This window comes from Pectinophora gossypiella, chromosome 18, assembly GCF_024362695.1.
Source record: "Pectinophora gossypiella chromosome 18, ilPecGoss1.1, whole genome shotgun sequence".
Classification (NCBI taxonomy): domain Eukaryota; kingdom Metazoa; phylum Arthropoda; class Insecta; order Lepidoptera; family Gelechiidae; genus Pectinophora; species Pectinophora gossypiella.
This window is the reverse complement of record NC_065421.1, coordinates 9,774,476-9,794,563: the sequence shown is the minus strand read 5'-3', so window position 1 is coordinate 9,794,563 and position 20,088 is coordinate 9,774,476. Positions and strand designations below refer to the sequence as shown.

The window sequence follows — 20,088 nt, the reverse complement described above, 5'->3', positions numbered from 1 at the left end:
CAAGGCTTATCACCTATCACGTTGATCTAAGGCCGGATTTCCACTGACGTGGAGATGAGCGGAGAAGAGCGGAGATGTGCGGATTTGACCAATTACAGCGTTCGAGAGAGCGAAAAACGAAGACGCTCTGTCACTCTCTCCCTCGCAGTGATAGGTCGATTCCTGCACATCTCCGCTCCTTTCCGCCCAGATCCGCGTCAATCGAAACGCAGCTTAACAAACTTCGGTGAGGTGTGGGTACTTAGTTCATTTTGCGTTGGATGTACCTTTGACTCCCCCAATTGGGATATAGTCGTGAGTTTATGTTATGTTCTCCCGTATAGAAGTCAAGCAAAGCATCTTTGCCTAACATAGAATGACGCCTATATCTCCGGAGTAATAACACACTCATTCATCGCCAGCTAAAGTTCAGTCAAATACTTTTTTTGTGGAAATGAAGTCATAGAGCCGCAGAGAAGCCAGCCAAGCATTTAGTTCACGATAAAACCACAGCTTTTGTGTTAAATGAAAAAGGAAAACTCACGCGGCTATCCGATCCCTGTAGTGCACATTTTTCCACTTTCTTAAAGGCCATTGGAAACTCGATATCAGTTAAGTTATGATGGCTTTGTTCTGCTTCGTGAGGCAAGTGCCTATTATCTACCTTTTGCCTGGTTTTACTTCAGTTTTACCTCAAAGGGTAACACGCTTCATAAGTTGCAATAAACGGGAGGCGGTAGTGTGGTCGAGTATTCCTGTAATAGCTTAAGAACGCTCGCGTCTGGTAATAACCATTCAAGCACGTAAACGAGGTGAGCCTTTGTGCAGTGCGGGTAATTTAAGGTTTTATTTTATTTTTATTTATTTATTTATTAAGTACTATTACTTATATCATATATATAAAACATTAACAACTAAGACAATTATTAAAATTAAGACTTATAGACATATGACAATTACAGTGTACATAGCATCTACAAATTAGTAATTAAATTAACAAAGCAGTCTCTATTTACCCTTAACTGACCAATATGAATAAAATATGAAATTAAAGTAGAATAAAATAAAAAAATATATGAATTTAAAATATGAAATATATGAAATATGAATTTTGCTGTTTAGCAATAAGGCCGCCTATTGTGCTTATGTTTTATTCGTATGTTTATGTCCTTTGTATATGTTGTTGTGCAATAAAGTATTATTGATTGATTGATTGATTGAATTTATTATTATTTATTTTTACAGTGTACTTATTCTTGAAAGTAGTAACTGCGTCAGAAAAAGATCTGTGGACAACTGTGTTTATTTCCCTCAACGGAGGCAGTAAAAACTTTTTTTACACCGTAAGCAGTAATGTTTTTCTCGAATTGTTCGTTTTCCATCAAAAGCTTTGGTGTAAAACTGTACTTCAAACCTTTATTGTCGAAGCATAATGTTTGTTTTCGTCGTAAAAATGTAATAAATAAAACAAATTACAGAAGCGAGAAATCGCATTTTATGTGGGAAGTAAAAGAAGCCGATTCCTTGCCTGTTGCTCGTGTACAACCTACTTAAAAAGAAAAACGTATAACTAATTTCAATTGTAAACATCGTAGAAGGGAAGATAGAAGAAAAGAGAGGAAGAGGAATACTAAGGAGAGCTTGATGGAACAAATTAAAAAGAAGGCGAACGTCGTGTTTTATACGGAAGTCTAGTCTAGCTTTCTACGTTCCTCAGAAACAATATAGATGGCTTTGTACATATTTTTCTTCGTTTAACCTTCTAATTTCATGGATAACAGACATATGCATCTTTTATCTTTGTTTTTGGGTATAGTAACCCTTTTTATTACACCCAGGCACAATTACATTTTCCACCCATTATTATTCTGATCAAAATAAAGAGATGTAATATATAACATAATTCTATACATAACGAGATCCAAATATCAGACAACAATTATTTTTATAAATATACCTTTGCCTTTACATTATATTTTTATATCAATGAGACAATAGGTAATTATCACGTAACACTGTCATCTGTATTTATATTACTCATGTTTGAGCAAATAAATTATCTTTATTTTTTAAATCTGAACAGCGCCATCTCTATTGTTTTTGGGGAACGTAGCCAGAAAAGTACCTCATTGCAAGATAAATTGATAACTGGTTGGTAAGACTAGCTTAAGTGCAATATATAGAAATAAACACTCTCATATCAATATGAAAATATATAAATAGAATAATAAAAAAATAATAGTAAATTTCCTTTGTATTTTCAATCATCTGTCGCGGCTCCGCGGAACTACCAACACCATTCTGAGCGTGTTCGCTGATAAATGGGACTCCCCATTGCTGCGCCGATGGGTGAAGCTCCAACTCTCTTAAGTTTTCATTTGCTCTGTTTTATACTAACCCTAGCTTAAAGTTTCCATTGTTACTAACATCTATGGACCTGTGTTTGAAAATAAATAATTTGAATTTGAATTTAAATCAATAAAGAGTATCCAAACAAACAAAATACACGAAAATAATATAAATCACAAGCACCGTCGAAATATGAGTATAACCCGGAAAAATTGATACCCATCACTCTTTATTTACCGATGTGTATTGTAGGCTTTTATTGAATTGCCGTACAAGCAGATAGATTTATAATACATTTTTGTAATGGATGGGTGTTGATTTTTAATATAAGTACTTACAAATGATTTAAACTGTGTCTTTGACACACACTTCAAACGTGTGTTGATACGACGATACGGGTGAGATGAGGGGCGCTCCCCATTTGTCCGGCCAAGTAGTTAATGCCATCTGCGGCAAATCTACAATAAGTCACGTCAAAAAAAGGAGATTTGTGGACTTGCGAGTAAAAATGTTTTAACGAAACTTTTTTATTGAATTAAGGGTAGCCTTGCCCTTTTGAAAGACGGGCAAATTCTATTCTTAGATGTTTTCTAAGTAAAATTATGTCCTTTTTATAACCCATCATCATCGTCTCCGGTTTTCACAGGGTTTCTCTGACCTGACGGTTTGACAAGTCTGGTTTCTTTTTACAAAATCGGCTGTCTTACCATCCAACCCGAAGGGAAAACCAGCCCAATGCAGGTTAGGTCACTCTCCGAAACGTACAATACAATACAAATACACTTTATTGCACCAAAATAAAAAGAAATAATTACAAAAAGTCTCTTAACTAAGTACATGGCAAATGGCAGCCTTATTGTATTTCTTGGGTTCGCGATTTTCAGGTGTGGGTTTCCTCACGATGCTTTAATTTATGATCCAAACATGAATTGGAAAACAAGTTCTAAAATCATAGGCCTGTGCTGGGATTTGAAACAACTACGACCTCATAGTGAAAGTCAAGCGTTTTTCCAACTGTGCTCCCACGACTCACGGTTTGTCGTTCTTATGACCCCACATACATACATAAACTCACGCCTATTTCCCACCGGGGTAAGCAGAGACTATAGAATTCCATTTGCTTCGATCCTGACATACTTCTCTTGCTTCGTCCACGTTCATCAATCGCTTCGTACACACACGCCGGTTCAGAGTAGATCGTACTAAACCTTTTCTAAGGACATCTACAATTTTGTCAATGTACTTATAAGTCCTTCTCGGTTTTCCTCTGCCAGCCTTACCATGAACTTTCGCTTTACATACCGCTTTTGCAATTTTATTATAACCCCACTTTTCTAAAAAGTGTTATAAAATACACCACATGTGATTATTTAAGTTTGACTACTTAGGTGTTCTAGGTTGGTACTCCTAGTAAGTCATCATCGTCATCTCCCTAGCATTATTCCGTTTTCCATAGGGTCCGCTTACCTAACCTGAAGATTGACAGGTCCGGAAAACCAGCCCAATACAGACTAGGTCACATACCTCCGAAAATGCATTTCTCGGAAATGTGGGTTTCCTCACGATGTTTTCCTTCACCACTGATCACGTGATAATCATTTATGATCCAAACACGAATTCGCAAACAAATTCGACAATCATTGGTTTAGGCCTGTGCTGGATTCGAATCTGAGACCTGAAAGTGAGAGGCAAGCGTTATACCAACTGGGCTACCACGGCTCCTAGTAAGTATAGATAAATGGTTTACATTAAAGAGAAAAACTGGTGCCTCACACGCAAAATATTCACGTCGTACGTTCTGTTTTTATCTGACAAGAAAAAGTAAAATGTAGGTAAGTACGTAAGTATGTTAGCTTCGTCCTAAACAAGGTCAGAGACAACGGGACACATATTCTGGGTTAAAACACATAATAACGGGTTCTTACCGCGTTTAAATGGGGATATGAGACTCCCGATATTTTGACACTGTTACAAGTGCCATGATCACGGGATGACGATGATGAGTCATCCCGTGATCATGGCACTTGCTCATATCCCCATTTAAACGCGGTAAGAACCCGTTGTTATGATAATAACCGCGTAAACTTAAAACAATGTATATTCTGGGTTGCTTAATATCATTGTCCAGTGAATTAATAAGTATCGAAGTTGCGTCAAAATAGTTTTAAGTCAAGTGAGATGTTTTAACGAAACGTCAAAGCGATACATACATTTCTATGGAATTCGTATAGTTGTTATAAATCAGTCAAAAAGAAAAATGAGATAAATTTTTAATTATGTTAGACTGCCTCCTATTTCTAGGTTAGGTTATATATCTTTGACCCAGTTTTATAGACTAATTACGTTACACTATTATCTTAGATTATTGCCTAACATTTTCCTAACCTAATTATTTTACATTGAAAGACATGGGAAAGTATAAAACGCAAGTATTAGAGCAACATGTATTTTTTTTGAGATGATTTATTGTACTTGGTCGGACAAATGGGGAGCGCTGCGGGCTCTTACCCGGTACAAAATTAAAGATAACAGGCATGAGGGCGCCCAGTTTAGCGCGAATATCGACTTGGGGCGTCATTTAGGAGGATTACCTATATTTGAAAGAATTAATCGACGCTAACATGTCGATAGCGATAAGCGCTTAATGAGGGACATCGTCGATAACGCCGGCGGGACGATATCGGGGTACGGAAGTGTTCTCGCGAGCAGATTGGCCGCCTCTATGGTCGTCAGGATCGTATAAAAATATAAGCAACATGTACTTTGTATTATCTTTGCTAAAATGGACTTCACTCGCAATAAACCAGTCAAGAACCCTCAACAATAGCAAAGTTACAGCAACTTTAACTAACGTTAAACTTAGTTGAGTTGTTGTGATGAGTCCTTATTAGTGATCCACCTCGTTGTCCTAGTAGGGCTGTCAAGTAGTGAATGCTCACACTACACTTTATAGACGGCCCGGACACTTCATAAAAAGTTTCAATGTCATCGTGTAAATGCGAACGAGACAGAGTCCGCATGCCGTCTCTCTTACTCTTTAGCGGCTTGCGGCCTTAAGACGAAAAATGGGTAAGGTCTGCGATTGATAAGTTAACCATTACACCACCAAGTTATAAAGCTGACGCCATCAACAATGAGACTTTTTCGATTTAATATTCTCTTTGTGAACCCACATAAGTTAACGAAATTTACGCGTTCTAATACAGTTAATTCGTAGCCATTAATAAAAACAAAATCTGCGAAATCCGCTGCGCCACCGAGGAGGTTGGTAGCGCAGCGGTAAACGCGCTCGGTCTGCGATTGTTGAAGTTAAGTAACTTTCGCATAGGCCGGTCATAGGATAGGTGACCACAAAAAAAAAAGTTTTCATCTCCAGTTCCTCCGCAGATTTTGTTTTGTATTAGAACGCGTAAATTTCGTTAACTTATGTGGCAACCCTATTTTGCAATTCGCTCGCGGCACTTGTATCTCTACAAGTTTAAAGAAACTTAAATTAGATACATGAAGTATCTGCAACTTTTATTATACATAGTAGAACTTTAAAGTTTAGAACGTTTAAAGAAACTTAAATTAGATACATGAAGTATCTGCAACTTTTATTATACATAGTAGAACTTGGGAGAATTCTCTTCTGAAAGTTAAAGTTGCTTCGGAACTATGATACCTATACAACATAGAGATAAGTACCTATCATAATATACGGTTACGAGTATTAATATGTATATACTTTGATACTATGTCACATTAACTTATTTGACAAATTAAACTGTAAGTCTCATTAAATGTCAAATATGATAGTGCGACAGGGTTCTAAAGTGGGTACATGATATTACTCATGACTGTACATAATAATGCTGTTAGCTTAAGTCGAGTAGGTATATACTTTATTATCCTCTGTAACAAAACACGATCTGCTATTATGTGCAACAGACTAGGTAATAATATATAATGTACTTAACGATTCTAGGAGGTTTCTATAAATAAAGCTTAAGATATTAAAGGGATTCTGCCCTGTGTAGCAGAATTTATGTGTCAGGATCGTAGTAAGTGTAATTCTGTGGTCTCTGCCTACCCCAATGGCAGATAGGCGTGATCTTCGTGTATGTACGGTCACGAGTACTAATGTATACACTTTGAAACCAAGTCACATTAACTTTTTAGAGAAATTAAACCGTAAGTCTCATTAAATGTCAAATATGATAGTGCGACAGGGTTCTAAAGTGGGTACATGATATTGCTCATAACTGTACAACATAACATCACGCCTGGATCCCCAAAGGGGTAGGAAAAAGTGTAAAGGGACAACAAGAAGAAAAAATAAAGGAAAGGAGGTGTTAGGGAATACATTATTGTCCTAAACAGGCTTGAAGGTTACTCTAAAGTCGACATGTATTGTTATCGACACGATATTCCCTCGAGGGTCTAAGCTGCGGGTAGATTTTACTTATTTTGCTGCGGCGACGAACATTTTCTATGAATAAATAACATCACTAAATTCATCACGTTTATATAACTTGAATTAAACACGCAGAATGCATAATTCTAAGGCTGTTTGCGTTTATAATTCTGTTTTAGTACCTACAAAATTTATACGCCTATCTGCCTTGAGCCTTTTACTAACCAAATAGCGAAGGCCAAGGGACATCGAAAAAAACATAGTTCTAATCATGGCTCTTTCCCAGGTTTACTGGAAGAACCTATAGGAAAACAGGTGAACCTTAGGCATATTATCTCACTAGGACAACGTGGTCGCTTCAACAAAAAAATGTATGCAGTTGACACTGTCTCGTTGGTTACGCAACCAACACGGTAGAGGTAACGTTTAAAACAGCTACATACATTTTTATTTGTTGCTGGCGCGAGCTTGGTTTTTTTCAACCCTTGATGGGTTTGCTCTTGGTCCCAGGCTAGCCCGAAGGCATTCGCGTCAACTCGTGATCGGGTGCTGCGTATGTGGACAGGCCTGCTTCTGTCAGGGAGCTCATAAAACACTGTTTCTGTGATAAAGTCACATAAACTCTTTATTTTTCACTTTCCTTCCACCGACTGTAATTGGAATACCATTGTATTTAAGTCTATAAATTATGTAATACAAACTGGATTAAAAAAAAGAAAAGAAAGGAAAACATGAAACAGTAGGACTAGGGCCCTGTGCTGGGAGGTTTTCTGGCCACGTCTTTCCCTCAGCGTTACAGATTCCGATGTGGTAGTAGTTTTACAGCTAGTTACATAATATGTAATTTAATTTTGTTTGACGTTCAAAAAGCGCTAACTTTGTAAGCCAATTTTGAAAAATAACTATTTTTGAATTTTTGAATTTTTTAAATTTTGATGGAGCTCGCTCGCCCAGAAGGTGCCTGTTCACTCTGGCCTAAAAGCACCCAGGTTATATGCATTCGGAAATACTTACAGAAGACGGCTGAGAATTCCACTTCTTTGTTGCGCTACCATGGTATACTAGTGACTGCTAAAAAAAATTAAAATACATGTTATCTTGACTTACATACAAAACTAAACTCACGGCTATTTCCCACTATAGAAGACTATACAAGTCCATTTGTTTCCTGACACACTTCTCTTGCTTCCTCCACATTCATCAATCGTTTCATACACGCACGCCGGTTCAGAGTAGATCGTACTGAACCTTTTCTAAGGACATCTCCAATTTGGTCAATGTACGTCCTTCTAGGTCTTTCTCGATATAAATCTATATTATTATTTTTTTTTTATTTAGTTCATCGCAATAACTCGCTTTGAAACGTTCACTGGACATTGTCGGGTGCTAGAAACTGGTATACATACTGTCTACTGCACTATCAGAATTGTCAGTAGTAATCCTATTAGGATGTTTGTATTTAATAGGCTTATGTCGGCTGCAGATCGCATGGTTCTATATTACATCATAAAACTCGATTCAATCGCTATAGATCTCGATGCAATTCTTCTTCTATCGTGTGGGTTGTTAGGTGAATTACCAACCTCATCAACCCTGGTTTCAGGGTTATTATTGAGCCGCCAAAAGCCTCTGACATGGCTCATGTAACGTCTACATACTTACACCAGTAAGTAGTAACCGGGACCAACGGCTTAACGTGCCTTCCGAAACACGGATCATCTTACTTTCGGACAATCAGGTGATCAGCCTGTAATGTCCTAACCAAACCAGGGATCACAAAGTGATTTGTGTGATATGTCCCCACCGGGATTCGAAGCCGGGACTTCCGGATCGTGAGCCCAACGCTCAACCACTGGACCATGGAGGCGTCGATGCAATTAAAGAATACTAAGAGGGTATTTGACAAAAGTTAATGTGAATGAATAAAAATATATTTTAAATATAGGACATTTATTTCTATACAAAACATATGTACGCTGGTCATTATTACGATTTCTCAGTCTTAAGCCGGTAGTTGGTTTAGAAGTTAAATAAGAGACTACTTACCAAAGAAAACTGAAGTCCTCTTTATTTCGACGTGATGTCGCTGTGTTGGGGTTCGCTTCGAGAGCTGCAATGGCGCCCAACGTAGGACATTGTTATAACATTATGTAATTTACGTACGTTTGTTGCAGGTGCTTGGCTCTGACACAGAATGGCACTTCGCGCACCGCGGCCTTGCGCACGCGCGTCCGCGCAGGTCTATCGCACACACGCGCATACTCAAGCAACACCCACTTGTGAGTAGACCTAATTTACTTGACAACCGACGCTGGATGGTGTCATAGCATGGTTTTCTCACAGCACTATATGTTATTCGTTTTACCTGTATTCATAATTAATTACTTAGTTCTTGACGAAAAATGTAAACTGTTTTTTTTTGGGAAACAAAGAGTTGTGTTCTATAACAAAAAATAAGTACATGTAAGTAGCTTAACAATAGAGTTTTCACAGATAATTCAAGCAACCTCTATGGAATTATACAATTTGTAATATAAAAAAAAACTAAACAGGGTTATTTTATAGTTTAAAGTATACCCGTTTCGTAAATATAACAAATCCAAATAATTATCATATTTTTTAGATTTGTTTTTAGACAGTATTATGATACTGTTACTGGCAATAAATACATTTTATTCTTATTTGTACTTGTTTAAGGCGCGGACTACACAGCCGAGCTCTGCTGAACTGCCATTATACCATTATTTTGTCAGTTATGAAAGTAGAAAGTAAAATTAATATGTATTGTCCTGGGTAATATTACGCATCAATCTCCCCCTAATCTCGATTCCCGTGTGACATTTTGTTTTAATATTTCCCGCGACGATTTTTTGCGGAAAGTCCTAAATAATGTTGCCATATTAAATTTTCGCATTCAGGCGTAATTTCAGCTGTTATATTATTTCCTCATGTTTTATAAATAAGCAGGAACATTTGGCATTAAAAAATAATCTAAATAATCTAATTTGCTTTCTTATAATTCATTTCAAGTAGTAGGCAAATCAGCAATAAGTCACGTCAAAAAAAAGGTAAAAAATTAAAATTACAAATTATTATCTGGATTGAAACTGGCGTTTCTATTGCAAGGTTTTGTTAACAAAAAGCCCTTTGGAATGGGTTTTTTTTCTTAAAGGCGCTTAAATGAATCAATCAGCTGTTTTGTATATTTATGTATTGAATAAATCGTCCCCATTTTCATAGTTTTTTTTTCATAACTTCGGCCAATAGTCTAGTAACCAGAGCCGGCAGCGGAAAATCATCCTTTCACTGCAATTGACTGATATTGTTTTTCCTAGGTCCACACAGCGGTACAACAGACGGGCTTCAAGCGGGTGAAGCGGGGGTTCCGCCCCCTACGGCTACCGGAGACAGAACCGGCAGCGGAGCCCCGCGATCCATACTTCCCCCTCCAGTGGTACCTGAAGAATACTGGCCAGAATGGGGGCAAGCCTAAGCTGGATTTGAACGTGGAAGCTGCCTGGTCCCAGGGGTATACGGGCGTGAATGTCACCACTGCTATTATGGATGATGGTCAGTATTGGTTTTATCTATAATTATATATTGGTGCTAATTCCTGTCTCTCTCTCTCTCTATTTAAGAGCTGCGCTCTTGTCGGTGGAGTAATCACCATTCCTCTCTTCTTCCCGCCAAAACCTTCACCTCCCGATACGATACGACCTGCACCTTCTCTTTTATTTGTTTCATAAATGTTCTCCTAGGTCTTCCCCTTCCTCTCTTCCCTTCAATTTTTCCTTCTATGATGTTTGTTATAAATGAATCGTGTCGTATCAGGTGGCCAATCATATTTCCTCTCCGGTTCTCTATAGTCTTCATTTCCTGTATAAGTACACCAAATAATTTTATTCTAAGAAATTGAGATCTCTGAGCGCTCCCCATTTGTAAGGCCAAGTGCTTAATGCCATCTGCGGCAAATCTACAATAAGTCACGTTTTAAAAAAAAACACTCTAGTCTTGACAATTGCAAGGTTAAGTATTTAGAATATTTTGAAACACAGTCTGCGGAAAATTATTGCCATATATTATGATTTTTTTACTGTTGCTAAGCTGTGATTTATTGTTTTTTTTTTATAATTTTCGTAAGTTTAGAACAACCATTGATTACAAATGAATTTAATCAGGTTTAGGTACGGATCGTCTGAAGAAAGTTTTTTATAGTTTGAGAAAATCGACGTATTACACAGATTTTTTTACCTTTGATGGGTTTGCTCTTGGCCCCAGACTTGCCCGAAGGCAATTAAAATAAAAAATATATAAATATAAATATTTATTATTTTTTAATATCTAAAATAAATACCTGTACGTACTTTTAACCTTTTTCAATCCTCCCACTCACATCTCTTACTTATTGGCAATGGCTAGAAACCCTTTTTAAGTGCAAACAGGCTTTTACCTCCTTTTGTTAAACTCTTTTACCCAAGACTTCTTTCACTTCCAAGGTTCGCAGTTTCTATTTAATTTCCGCGCTCGGTTTGCAAAGACGTACGTTTCTTACGAAGGTCATATCCCTAACCCTAAGGGGAAGAAAGAGATAATAATATATATCGCCGATAAGAAACAAAAAGATTTATGTCGCCTTTTAATAGAATAGATAATCACACATAACGCCATATCATAAAACGGCCTCCGTAGTCCAGTGATCAAGCATTGGGCTTACGATCCGGAGGCCCTGGGTTCGAATCCCGGTGGGGACATATCACAAAATTGAGTTTGGTTAGGACATTGCAGGTTGATCACCTAATTGACCGAAAATAAGATATTCCGTGCTTCGGAACGCACGTTAAGCCGTTGGTCCCGGTTTATGTAAGTACGTAATCGTAATCGTTACTTGAGTTACGTCAGGGGCCTTTGGCGACTCAACAATAACCCTGATACCAGACATGATAGAAGAAGAAGAAGTTTACACAGTTCTTCTCTTCCCTACGACATTTTGTGCCCACCAGGGTCCATGTTTTAGTTCCTATGCCTATGTAACACCTTACTGTACTACATGAAATACAATAAATTTACCTATTGAGTATAATATTTGTCCAAACATCACAATACTAAGAGCGACTACAAGTTTGCTGGCAACGTCAAAGTTTACAAAGAATTACGACACGGAATTGCCGACGAGGCATATTTTTCTTGTCTTGTTCACTTATGCACTTTAACACCATCTCGAAGGAGTTTTATTTACCGGAGCCAACACCGCCTCCAACATAGGTCCCCAGAGTGTCGTCAACAAAGTTGTCGTCTAATGACATGCAGCTCTGCCCACCCCATCAAAGACTATGAGCGTACGAGTACTTTTTGTATTTAAATTCGTTTACTAAATTTTATTTTTTGTTACAGGCGTGGATTACATGCATCCGGATTTGAAATTCAATTATGTAAGTACTTACCTATATTTTTATCGCGGCCGCGGCATAGGTTTGCTATTGTGTTCGGTCCTATACAGGTTGTTAGTGAAATCGTAACGAAAACTTTGAGTGATGATCCAGGCCATGATTCTGAGTTGATATCAAGTGGAATTTTCCGTCGCAAACGTATGGAACGGAAATTAATTAAAAAAAAAACACTAAAATTTTCATGAATTTTCCGACAGGAAAGTCTACTTGATATCGACTCAGAATCATGGTCTGAATCATACCCCTCAGTATTCGTTATTGTGTCACTAATACCCATACCTACCTGTATGTACTTGTATGGGGTGTAGGTGACATCGTAACGAATACTAAGAGGGATGATTATTCAGATACATAATTCTGAGTTAATATCAAGTGGAATTGTCCATCGCACATTTATAAAATTGAAAATAATAAAAAAAAAACTAAAAAGAATCATGAACCACTTGATATTAATTCAGAATCGTGCTCTAAATCATCCTCACCAGTATTCGTTACGATGTCACTAACACCCTGTATACCTATTTCTCGGTACAAGTATGAACTTAAATCTAAAATAGATTAGATAGCATATGAAAAGTAAAACGTAAAACAAAGAATAAAATAGAAATACTTAGAGAAAATTTCAGTAAAATGAAATCCAAACATCTTCATACAATTTCAACAATAAATTAAAACTACCGTTCTAAACTTAATTATAAAATGCAACTGCGGAACATAGCGGAATAGAACAAAACACAGAATAAACAGAAAAGAAAAATTGTGGCGAGTAATTAGTAATTCTCTTTATGAGACGATGAGCGTTTGAGTTTTATATTCTGAGAGTGGAATAAATGTCGGGACTGGGTAAAATAAAAACAATTACTAATAAAAAGGCTTCTGGCGCCGTTAAAAGTACCCACGGCATTGTTTTATCACCTCCCGAAGAGTTTGCGGTTGAATTTTAAAAGCGGGATATTTATTATTCATGAGGAGCTCGGTGGCGCAGAGAGGAGCTCGGTGGCGCAGCGGTAAACGCGCTCGGTCTGCGATTGTTGAAGTTAAGTAACTTTCGCAAAGGCCGGTCATAGGATGGGTGACCACAAAAAAAAAATTCATCTCGAGCTCCTCCGTGCTTCGGAAAGCACGTTAAGCCGTTGGTCCCGGTTGCATTAGCAGTCGTTAATAACCATCAATCCGCACTGGGCCCGCGTGATGGTTTAAGGCCCGATCTCCCTATCCATTCATAGGGAAGGCCCGTGCGCCAGCAGTGGGGACGTTAATGGGCTGATGATGATTCATGATACCGTCGGGTTTTAGAAAAGGATCATTCTTATTGTACATTTTAAAAGTTAGGGATTAAATACATACATAAACAGCCTATATACGTCCCACTGTTGGGCACAGGCCTCCCCTAAATCAACCGGAGGGGGTACGGAGCATACTCCACCACGCTGCTCCAGTGCGGGTTGGTGGAGGTGTTTTTACGGCTAATAGCCGGGGCCAACGGCTTAACATGCCCTCCGAAGCACGGAATCAACTTACTTTTTCGGACAATCAGGTGATTCAAGTCTGAAAAGTCCAAACAAAGGACAGTCTCACAAAGTGATTTCGACAATGTCCCCATCGGGAATCGAACCCGGACCTCCAGATCGTGAGCCTAACGCTTTAACCACTAGACCACGGAGGCTGTTAAAGCTAGGGATTATTCAACTTTAATGCGATTTACTTTAGGTCCTCAACTGATTGGCTTATTCATAACGAGACTAGTCATCGAGTTTAGGTTAGCGATTGGGTGTCAAGTTGAATCGAAATGACTTACGTATGTGTAAAATGTATCACAACGGCCTCCGGTCTGGAGGTCCGGGTTCGATTCCCGATGGGGACATATCACAAAAATCACTTTGTGATCTCTAGTTTGGTTAGGACATTATAGGCTTATCACCTCCGAAAGTAAGACGATCCGTGCTTCGGAAGGCACGTTAAGCCGTTGGTCCCGGTTACTACTTACTAATGTAAGTACGTAGTCATTATATGAGTCGTATCAGGGTTGATGAGGTTGGTAATCCACCTAACAACCTACACGATAGAATAAGAAGAACAGACAGATATGAAACTTAAAAATAATAGTAATTTTATGTGCCTATAAAAGTAGGTACCTTAAACAACTCAAACAATGCAAACTTTGTTAACTGTAAAGTTAAAAATGTTAGGTCTACTGAGAATGTTCGATAATATTAGATTAAATGAAATAATGTACTTAAAACATTTATTACTTTATAACTGAAGCCCTTTCACAGGCCGAAGCGAAGTATTTTTAAGTTGAGATTTTTAAAGGTTGTGATGAATTAACTGTTGTGGTCTAACACTGGCAACTTTATCCTAAACTGACACATTCATGTGTTACCAAAATGCTCCGTAGAGAAGGCTTACTTACTGTTTAAATAAATGATCATCAAAATTTGAAAACCTAAAGCTCAGCCACAAAATATGAGTTTGACCTTCGAGAAACATTCATTAGACAACACAAATATTACTTGTTTTCGTAAATAAATGTTATTCTAAAAATTCACCATTTATTATTCTTTATTTCATGCCTAAATTACATTGTCAAAGTAAAACAAGTATTCGCATCAAAGCCAAAAGCCTGTTTATCAAGCTTCTTAAGGAAATAAATTGAATTTATCGTCAATGTCTCCACAGTAAACCACTATTTATATAGCTTCTATCGAGCTTAATTATGGCAAAGCATACATTCTTTCATCATGGCCATTAATTTAAGAGACACGTTCTTGTCTGTGTAGCATTCTCTAACCTCGTAGACGAGGCTAAAAAAGAAGAAATGGGGTCCCAACGGCGTTCGCCTTCTCTTTCATTTGTTCCTTGTAAGGTCTTACTGGTCTTCAAATCAAATCAAATTAAATTTACTTTATTGCACAGAACTAAAGTTCAACAATCAGACATAACACATGAATACAGTACAATTTGGTCTTCCCTTTCCCCTTGTTCGTTCTCTCTTCCCTTCCATAATGCGTTTAATTTTGTCGTATCTTATTAAGTACCCAATCATCTTGCCTCTTCAGTCTTCGATAACTCTCAAATCGATGCTTTCGTTATAAATTATAATTCCGTTTAAATGTATTTAAATGGATTTCCGTTAAGTTTTCCGAAATTTCCTGCGCAATTTTCTTAACTTTTCCTTAAGTTTTCCGTATTATGTAAATGGGAAATAGGGATTTATTTTTATATGAGCAGATCCTCAGTGTGATCTCCGTCTGTGGTACAAAATCTTTGTGTACCTTCACCCATTCTCATGAGTGTACGGTCACGAGTACTAATATGTATACACTTTGAAACCATGTCACATTAACTTTTTTGACAAATTAAACCGTTAAAGTCTCGTTAAATGTCAAATATGATAGTGCGACAGGGTTCTAAATGGGTACATGATATTGCTCATGACTGTACCGAGATTTAAAGTACGTATGTGTGGGTGAACACAGGCATAACATAACCTACTCCACTTTTCCGATATGTGCTGACCTGTAAGGAAATCGGGGCAAGCTTGGAGCAAACTGGAGTAATGAGAACGATGACGCAATTAAAGGGTACTCTTCAAGGGGAGTAGGTGTTACGTATTGCGGAGACTGCGGGCGCATTGTGGAAATATTGTACGTACTTAAATCGAATGAAATGAAATGAAATATTATTTATTGCACGTACGGTCACGAGCATTAATATGTAAACACTTTGGTACCATGTCACATTAACATTTTTGACAAATTGAACTGTAAGTCTCACTAACTGTCAAATATGTTAGTGCGACAGAGTCCTAAACTGGGTACATTATATTGCTCATGACTGTACATACACGGAACATTTTAAAACATACACAAGAAAGATTACAGCACAATTGGGGTTGGATTGTTTTTGTTTCAATTTCATTCTAAGCTAGCGCGATGACGGCGGTTTTTCTTTTTGTTGACATAATAAATAACAGAAGAGGTGGAATGAAGAATTTGGCGGCAAGAAGAGAGGAATGGCGATTACTCTACCGACAAGAGTGCAGCTTTAACAAAAAAAAAGAGAGAATAAAGAACATCAATTCGCTCAGGCAATATAATTCTTAATGAATACGAAACTTGACAACCTGGACAAGCATTGGTACATCTTAAACAGGTGGTTATACTTATCATGAGCTCCAGGGATAGAAACACACACACCCTTGAAATCTTTTTTTAGATTTGCCGCAAATGGCATTAACTACTTGGCTGGACAAATGGGGAACGAACGAGCGGGCGAGAACAAAATTTGAGACAATAGGCTCGAGGTGCCCAGTTGGGCGCGAACCTTGGCTAAGGGCGTTAAGGGCCCTAATGGGTCGATAGCGGTAAGCGCTAAATAAGGGTATCGGGGTCCACCCTTGACACCCTATTCGGATTCGCGGCAAAAATAATGTCTCAAATTAAATAGTTCAAGGCCACATTTAAACCCTTTTTGGCATTGGTTTAATAGAGGAACATTAATAAGGAACGGTTGTTAAGAATTTAATTATAGCAGCGTGTATCCATAATTTGTGCGTAAAATGTGTAGAGGGGGCGGGACCCGGGGGGAGCGGAAAGTAAACACTGAAGTCTTCATAATCCACTATAATTATTATCTTAAAATGATTTTACACAGCACAAAATAGAATTAACAGCTTAATATTCGAATTAGAAAAAAAAATAATTTGTACGTAATTTATACGCTATATTATAAAATATTGCAAATATAATATTACATAAATGCTTAATATTTATTTTGAATTATTTGTTACAGAATACAATATTAAATACGCACAAATTATGGGCACATGCTGCTTAGTTGTAAATTCATACTGAAAAGCCCAAACTTCAGTAATTATAGAAAACTTTAAATTACCGAGAATAATTAGAATCGAAACCGGGACCTATGGTTTAGCTGATCTACGTGTCGAGAGAGATATTCAAGGTATAATATTATATAGATATAGTTACTCATACATATGCATACAAATTATTTAGATATTAGATTAATACTAATATAAAACAAAATATAAACCTAAACCTACAACGCAAATTTAAATAAAATTTATACAGTACATATTGCATAAATATACATAATTTCAATATGGTTATCTACATAAGGTCTGGTACAAGAGTATTTTAATTGCTTGCTACAAAATAATAGGTTCTATAAGGTTTTGTTAGGTCACATGGAACGCTGGGTTAGGAAATTGTGTCACAAGGCGATCTATATTATCTAGGCCATATCGTGGGGCATTATAGTGTACCTACAGGTATCAAAGCCTGTGTTTAAACAAAGGACTAGTTACATACATAAACTCACGCCTATTTCCCACTTTCTTACTCTTGATCTTGACACACTTGCTTACTCCACATTCATCAATCGTTTCTAACACGCACGCCGGTTCAGAGTGGAACGAACTGAATCTTTTTCATTTTATGTTGCCTTATCTTAATATAAGGTTGTGCTTGGAATATTTGAAACCGTATTATGGATATGTATCCACAACACATAGACATACATAGACTCATACTTGTAACTCATAATAAATGGGCAGCAACTTGCAGTCAGATTTGATAATGATGTCCGATTCTTTTCCTGATGACAGTTATGTCGTCGTGGTTTTTCGCGCGGGAAATTTGTAGATTACATACATAATAATATATAAGTACGTACATTCACTCCTCGCCAGCTATGTTTAATTCCCAATAGCGAATCTATAAAAATAAGTACCAATGCATAAGTGAGCACGTACCATTGTATTTAGACCTAGATGGACGGACCAAATTGGAGATGTCCTTAGAAAAGGTTCAGTACGATCTATTCTGAACCGGCGCGGCGTGTGTGTATGAAACGATTGATGAATGTGGAGGAAGCAAGAGAAGTGTGTCAGGATCGAAGCAAATGGAATTCGATGGTCTCTAACCGGTGGAAATTAGGCGTGAGTTTATGTATGTATTGTCATCATCATTAATTTAAGAGCCATGCTCTTGTCAGTGTAGCATTCTCCATGCTACTTTTTTACGGAAAAATACTAGTACCATTATATTTTCATTCAAAATATTTATAAGTATTATTTTGTTGACAGAATGCGGAGGCTTCGTATGACTTCAGCAGCAATGATCCGTTTCCGTACCCGCGCTACACGGACGACTGGTTCAACAGGTGGGCCTTACCTTGATTCATAACATAAGCAGCCGATATCCGTTCCACTTCTGGCCACAGGCCTCCTCTCGAACAACTGGAGGGGCCCCGTAGCTTACTACACCACGCTGCTTCACTGCGGGGGCGTTTGGGCTAGAAGCCCGGGACCAGCGACTTAACGTGCTCTCCGAAGCACAGATTCGTCTCCCTTTTTCGGAGAATTACAAAGGACCGAGAGTGGTATAATTTACGAGATAAAAGTATTTTTTTTGTTGTTGATCTTACTATAATATGTGGCTAGCTGTGTCTGGTCTTACATATTATTGTAAATGAAACCAAACATTGGAAAATTAGATATAAGAGTGTTGCTGTCCCAAATAATTGAAGAAAACGAAGAAGTAAGTTATAAGTTATATAAGTTATAATTAAGTACAATTAAAGACAAAAGAAATAATATTATTTGTGTCAGTAAAAAGTCTAAAGGTGATCGATATAAATCAAATCAAATCAAATATACTTTATTGCACAAAACTAAAATAAGTGTGTTTATTAATTGTTTTTATGTCTTGTTTATATGCAAAAAAGCGTTTTGTATTGTATTGGTATAGGTAACGATTCTTCTTCTTCTCCTATCGTGTGGGTTGTGAGGTGGAGTACCAACTCATCAACCCTGGTGTCAGGGTTACTATTGAGCTGCCAAAGGCTGACATAGTAAGTAGTAATCGGGACCAACGGCTTAACGTGCCTTCCGAAGCACGGATCATCTTACTTTTTGGACAATCAGATAATCAGCCTGTAATGTCCTAACCAAACTAGGGATCACAAAGTGATTTTTGTGATATGTCCCCAACGGGATTTGAACCCGGGACCTCCGGATCGTGAGCCCAACGCTCAACCACTGGACCACGGAGGCCGTTAACAACGTCGACGTAAGTAGGTAACGATTGCTAATATAATATAATATGTGGGACATGTCAATTATCTATTTTCAACTCGCAAAATCATCTGGTATTTGAAAAGCCGACTTACTAAAGAATAATTTATGTCTGTCTTCATTTTCCGTTTGTTGTTTTCCCTTGAAATTATTTTCCTCCTGTTTTATAATTAGATTTTCTCGTTATCTTTTACCGTAATCTTCTCTTGCTTATTTCTGATGGAGGCCTCGGGAAATCTTGTCAGTTCACCTCGTGTTCTAAAATCAGTTTACACGGAGAGGGTAGCCTTTATTTGCAATACAATACAACCGACAGAGGGATTGTGTCCACTAACATGATGGACTAATGTTATGGGCGATAGGCTGATCCCTTATCACCATAAGGTTTATCATAACCAGCTTACGACATCGTATCAACAGTGGCTGCAGGTTGTCTTTGATTTCTTGTGGCTCTGCCCACCCCATTGGGGATTGCGGGCGTGAGTTTATGTGTGTTTATGTATGTATGTACAATACAAAACAGTATTATTTATAGCACAATCACACAAGTAAATAACAAAAAGTAAGATAGAAGTTCAATAGGCCTTTTTGCTGAGCAATTTCTTCCGGGCAGCCTTAGTGTGAAAGAAACTGTAATTACACTTTTTTTTCAATATTAATTATCTTTTTTGTCTTGATTTATTGTAGATTTGTATTAAATTAATTGCATTAACTGCTTAGTCGGAAACAGAGCATATATCTCTCTTCCCCCTGCAATTCGTATTAGGCGCCGAGCTAAATTTACCTCACCCCTTCTGGGACTTTATCTTAATGACCGT

The 20,088-nt window shown here is 37.6% G+C and overlaps 1 protein-coding gene across 1 annotated transcript in view; it reads left to right on the top strand.

The window, feature by feature from the left end:
- LOC126375128 (neuroendocrine convertase 2) overlaps positions 1 to 20,088 on the top strand; it is a 98,997-nt gene that overhangs the window by 37,899 nt on the left and 41,010 nt on the right. The window contains exons 2-5 of the mRNA XM_050021974.1: positions 8,899 to 9,003; positions 10,060 to 10,294; positions 12,116 to 12,153; positions 18,281 to 18,357. Of these exons, the coding sequence (XP_049877931.1) occupies positions 8,899 to 9,003; positions 10,060 to 10,294; positions 12,116 to 12,153; positions 18,281 to 18,357 (455 nt within the window). The remainder of the gene's footprint in view (positions 1 to 8,898; positions 9,004 to 10,059; positions 10,295 to 12,115; positions 12,154 to 18,280; positions 18,358 to 20,088) is intronic.